Below are 4,919 nucleotides of genomic sequence, written 5' to 3' on the forward strand. Positions count from 1 at the left end.
ATGACGGATCAATCGGGCACCCATCAACATGCCGGTCCCGACCTCGTAGCAGCAAACGCAGCACTGCTTACAGAAAACCAACGGATGGCCGAGCTATTAGCCACCTTGCAGAATAAAGGTGAAAGAAAAAATGTTAACAAGGAGGTGAACGCTGACCAACCAGACGAACACCAATCAAAATCCAATGCCAAGACGGAGGAGAGAGCCCCGAAAACAGGGAGGCGGCGAGCTAACCCCTTTTCTGAGGAAATTATGAGCTTTAAGATGCCTCAAAACTTCACACTTCCCATGACGCTGGTACCTTATAAAGGAATCGGAGATCCTAAGATTCATGTTACTAAATTTGAATCCATGATGTTCCTCAATAGTGACTCTGACCCCATATTATGCCGATATTTTCCTACTTTTTTAGATGGTGCCGCGCTGTTGTGGTTTTCCAATTTGCCTGCAGGTTCAATAACGAATTTCGACAATTTCTCCAAGCTATATATTAATCAGTTCCCGGCCTCCAAGATTTACGTACGAGACTCAGACTACCTCAGTACTATCAAGCAGGGACTGCACGAGAGCCTAAAGGATTATTTGACCCGCTTTACAACGACAGCTATGGAGATTCCCGACCTTAATCCCGAAGTCCAACTACATGCCATAAAAAGCGGCTTGCGCCCAAGAAAATTCCAAGAAGCCATAGCAGTAGCAAAGCCAAAGACATTAGAAGAGTTTCGAGAAAAAGCAACTGGGCAAATCGAAATAGAAGAATTGCAAGAAAACTGGAGGAGTGAAAGGCAGCCGAACAAACGGGACGAGGATAAGTCAGCCGCCAAAGATACTAAGAAGCCTTTCAGGCTAACGCCAAAATACGATTCGTACACAAGATTCAACGCCAGGAGAGAAGACATCATTAAGAAGATACTACATAACAAACTAATAAAGCCACCAAGCAGAGCCGGCTTGTACCAAGACCAGCATTATGTGGATAAATCCAAACGTTGTGCCTTTCATCAGAAGTTCGGCTACACCACTGATAAATGTGTGGTCGCAAAAGACCTCTTAGAAAGGCTAGCAAGACAAGGGCACTTGGACAAATACATCAGCAACAAAACAAGGGCAACCTCCGACGACCCTAGTGACCGACACCAAGAGCGAGCTTTACACACCTCGGACAAAGCCAAAACCCAACCCCCACCGACCAGGGGAATCATCAATTGCATCTCTGGAGGATTCGCGAGCAGAGGCGAAACAAGCTCGGCACGAAAGCGACGTTACAGGGATATGTTGACACTCCAGCGGACGGCCGATGTATTGACCAGCAAACCGAGAATACCTAACATATCTTTCAAACAATCAGACTGTCAAACCAACTCAGATAATTTGGACGACCCTGTCATAATCTCTATTCAAACAGGGGACCTCCTAGTAAAGAAAGCCCTCCTCGACCCTGGCAGCAGTGCTGACGTCCTGTTCTATTCAACTTTCAAAAGGATGAAACTCAGTGAATGAACTCTGCTGCCATCTTCAGGGGAGCTAATTGGATTTTCAGGAGAGCGTATGTCAATCCTCGGCAGCATCTGGCTGAAAAAGACCTTAGGAGAACATCCCATGAGCAAAACCAAGGATGTGCAGTTCCTCATGGTTGATTGCATTAGCCCATATAATATTATTTTGGGCAGACCTTTCCTAAATTCTTTCGGTGCCATTGTTTCCACACTCCATTTGTGTGTCAAATTTCAGGTACAAGAGGACCAAATAGCCACCATACATTCCGACCACATTGAAGCTCGCAGGTGTTACAATGAAAGCTTGAAAATCAGAACAGACAACCGACAAGGAGCCGGGCTGACTCAAGAAACATATAACGTTGCTAACATATCGGGAACGACCGAGCTTGATCCGAGATGAGACCTTCATGACAAGCCAACACCAATCGACGAACTTGAAAAGGTACAATTAGATAACAACGTTAACCACTACACTCACATCAGTTCTTCTCTCCTTCCAGGAACAAAACAGAAGATAACAAGTCTACTTCGGCAAAACGCCGATCTTTTTGCCTGGATACCGGCAGACATGCCTGGCATTGATCCGAACCTCATCTGCCACAAATTACAAATTGACCCAAGAGCTCGACCTGTTTCTCAAAAGAAACGCAACATGGGAGACGAAAAGCGTGCAGCGTGTCTGGAGGAAACCCAGAAGCTCCTCCGAGCAGGATTCATAGAAGAACTCCGATTCACAACATGGCTATCAAACGTGGTTATGGTAAGAAAAGCCTCAGGTAAGTGGCGAATGTGCGTAGATTTCACTAATTTGAATAAAGAATGCCCCAAGGATGCTTATCCACTCCCATGCATAGACAAACTGGTAGATAATGCATTAGGATATAACGTTTTAAGCTTTTTAGACGCATATTCTGGTTACAATCAGATATTAATGCATCCAAAAGATAAGGATAAGACAGCTTTCATAACTGAACTGGAAAATTACTATTATACTGTTATGCCTTTTGGACTTAAGAATGCAGGGGCTACCTACCAACGCCTCATGGACAAGGTTTTCAACAAACAAATAGGGAGAAATTTGGAAGTATACGTCGACGACATGGTCGTCAAAACTCAACAAGAACACACCCATGATGCCGACCTACAGGAAGTGTTCGGCCAGTTAAGGAAACATAACATGCGACTTAACCCGAAGAAGTGTGCCTTCGGGGTTAAAGGAGGAAAGTTCCTGGGCTTCATGTTGACATCAAGAGGCATCGAAGCCAATCCCAAAAAATGTGAAGCAATCATTAACATGAGAAGTCCCCGAACAATAAAGGAAGTCCAGAGACTAAATGGAAGGCTAGCCGCACTCTCTCGATTTCTACCAGGTGTATCAACACACTCTCAGCATTTTTTCAAAATACTAAAAAGGCAAACAAAGTTCAACCGGAACACGGAGTGTGAAGCAGCTTTCCAGAAGTTGAAATCCATAATCTCGTCACCTTCGATCTCACAGAAGCCGAACTTAGAAAAACCACTATTACTCTACTTATCGGTATCCTCAAAGGCTATCAGTTCGTTACTCGTCACGAAGATACAAGATAAGCAGGAGCCAGTCTACTTCATCAGTAAAACATTACAAAATGTCGAACTCAGATATCCACCAATGGAGAAGCTAGCATATGCACTAATACTTACGGCAAGAAGATTAAGGCACTACTTCCAAAGCAGTAAAGTCATCGTTAAAACAAATCAGCCTCTGCGACAGATCCTCACTCGACCCGAGGTCTCAGGAAGACTCACCAAATGGTCAATAGAATTATCCGAATTTGACATAACATACGAGCCGAGGACGACAATAAGGGCGCAATTCTTAGCATACTTTCTCGCCGAATTAACAGACCAAGCAGATCATGAACACACTTGGGAGCTCTATGTAGATGGAGCTTCAAACTCAGAAGGATCGGGAGCAGGTGTATACCTAACAGACAAATCCGACCTCCAAGCGGAACAGTCAATCAAATTCTCATTCCAAACAAGCAACAATCAAGCCGAGTATGAAGCTTTACTCGTCGGACTTCGACTTGCACAATCTTTAAACATAACACACCTACAGGTATACTGTAACTCACAATTGGTGGTACAACATGTAACAGAGAATTTTTAGGTAAAGGATCAATTGTTAGAAAAATATCACGCACTGGTAAGAGAACTTATACCTCAATTTACTTCAATACAAATCACACATATAGCTCGGGAACAAAACACCCGAGCAGATGTTTTATCAAAACTAGCAACAACTAGGAAATGTATGCATGATTCTGTTATATCTCAGCTAACCCTCGCTGAACCGAGCTTTAGCAAAAGAATATTCTCTATATCACAGGAACAAGACTGGAGGGCAACATACAAACAATACCTACAAACTGGAACCATACCAACAACAATTGCAGACCAAAGAGCATTCAAAAGGCGAGCATCATCCTTCACACTGATAGGAACAGAACTATACAAACGAGGTTTCTCCCAACCACTACTAAGATGTCTAAACACATATGAAGCTAAGATCACCATGGACGAGGCCCATGAAGGAGTATGCGGTAACCACATTTGAGGAATAAGCCTGGCATCTAAGGTTGCCAGAGCAGGTTATTATTGGCCAACAATGAAGAGCGATTGTATCGAAAAGGTAAGGAGATGCGACAGCTACCAAAAGCACGCACCACTAATACATAACCCGGCCGAGAACCTACATACCTCGGAGGTAAGCTGGCCATTTTAGAAATGGGGGCTTAATATTCTCGGCCCCTTCCCCAAAGCTCCCGGGCAGGTAAAGTATTTACTTGTAACAATCGATTATTTTTCGAAATGGATAGAAGCAACGCCTTTAGCAAAAATAGGGGCTGAAAAGGTCTGAGCTTTTCTCTGGAAAAACATTATTTGTCATTTTGGTATACCACATGCTATTATAACTGACAATGGTCGGCAGTTTACCGATCAAAACCTGGCAGAATTTTTGCAGGGTTTCAAAATTAAGCATCACTTTTCATCAGTAGAACACCCGCAAACAAACGGACTCGTCGAGGCAGCTAACAAAGTAATTCTCATCGCACTTAAGAAAAAACTCGGCGAAGCCAAAGGAGAATGGGCGGAGTTAATCCCAGAAATACTGTAGAGTTACAATACAACAAAACAAACAACCACCAAGGAGACCCCTTATCGACTTGTCTATGGCGCCGACGCAATGATCCCAGTCGAGATCGCCCTAACATCAGGAAGAACAGCACAAACATCGGCACCAAACAATGACAACGTCAGACAAGCGGAATTGGATACAATAGAGGAAGACAGATACAAAGCTGAGATAAGGCACAAAGCAATACAAAGCATAATAAAAAGAAAATACAACAAGATGGTCAAACCCAAGTCCTTCGCCGA

The 4,919-nt window shown here is 43.6% G+C and overlaps 1 protein-coding gene across 1 annotated transcript; it reads left to right on the forward strand.

Annotated features, from left to right (window-relative positions):
* On the forward strand, positions 1–1,500 carry LOC112735413 (uncharacterized). Its single transcript, XM_025784952.1, has one exon. It carries the CDS (start codon positions 1–3, stop codon positions 1,498–1,500), a length of 1,500 nt encoding a protein of 499 aa, XP_025640737.1.
* The last annotated feature ends 3,419 nt before the right edge of the window (positions 1,501–4,919 follow it).

This window comes from Arachis hypogaea, chromosome 13 (assembly GCF_003086295.3).
Source record: "Arachis hypogaea cultivar Tifrunner chromosome 13, arahy.Tifrunner.gnm2.J5K5, whole genome shotgun sequence".
Lineage (NCBI taxonomy): Eukaryota > Viridiplantae > Streptophyta > Magnoliopsida > Fabales > Fabaceae > Arachis > Arachis hypogaea.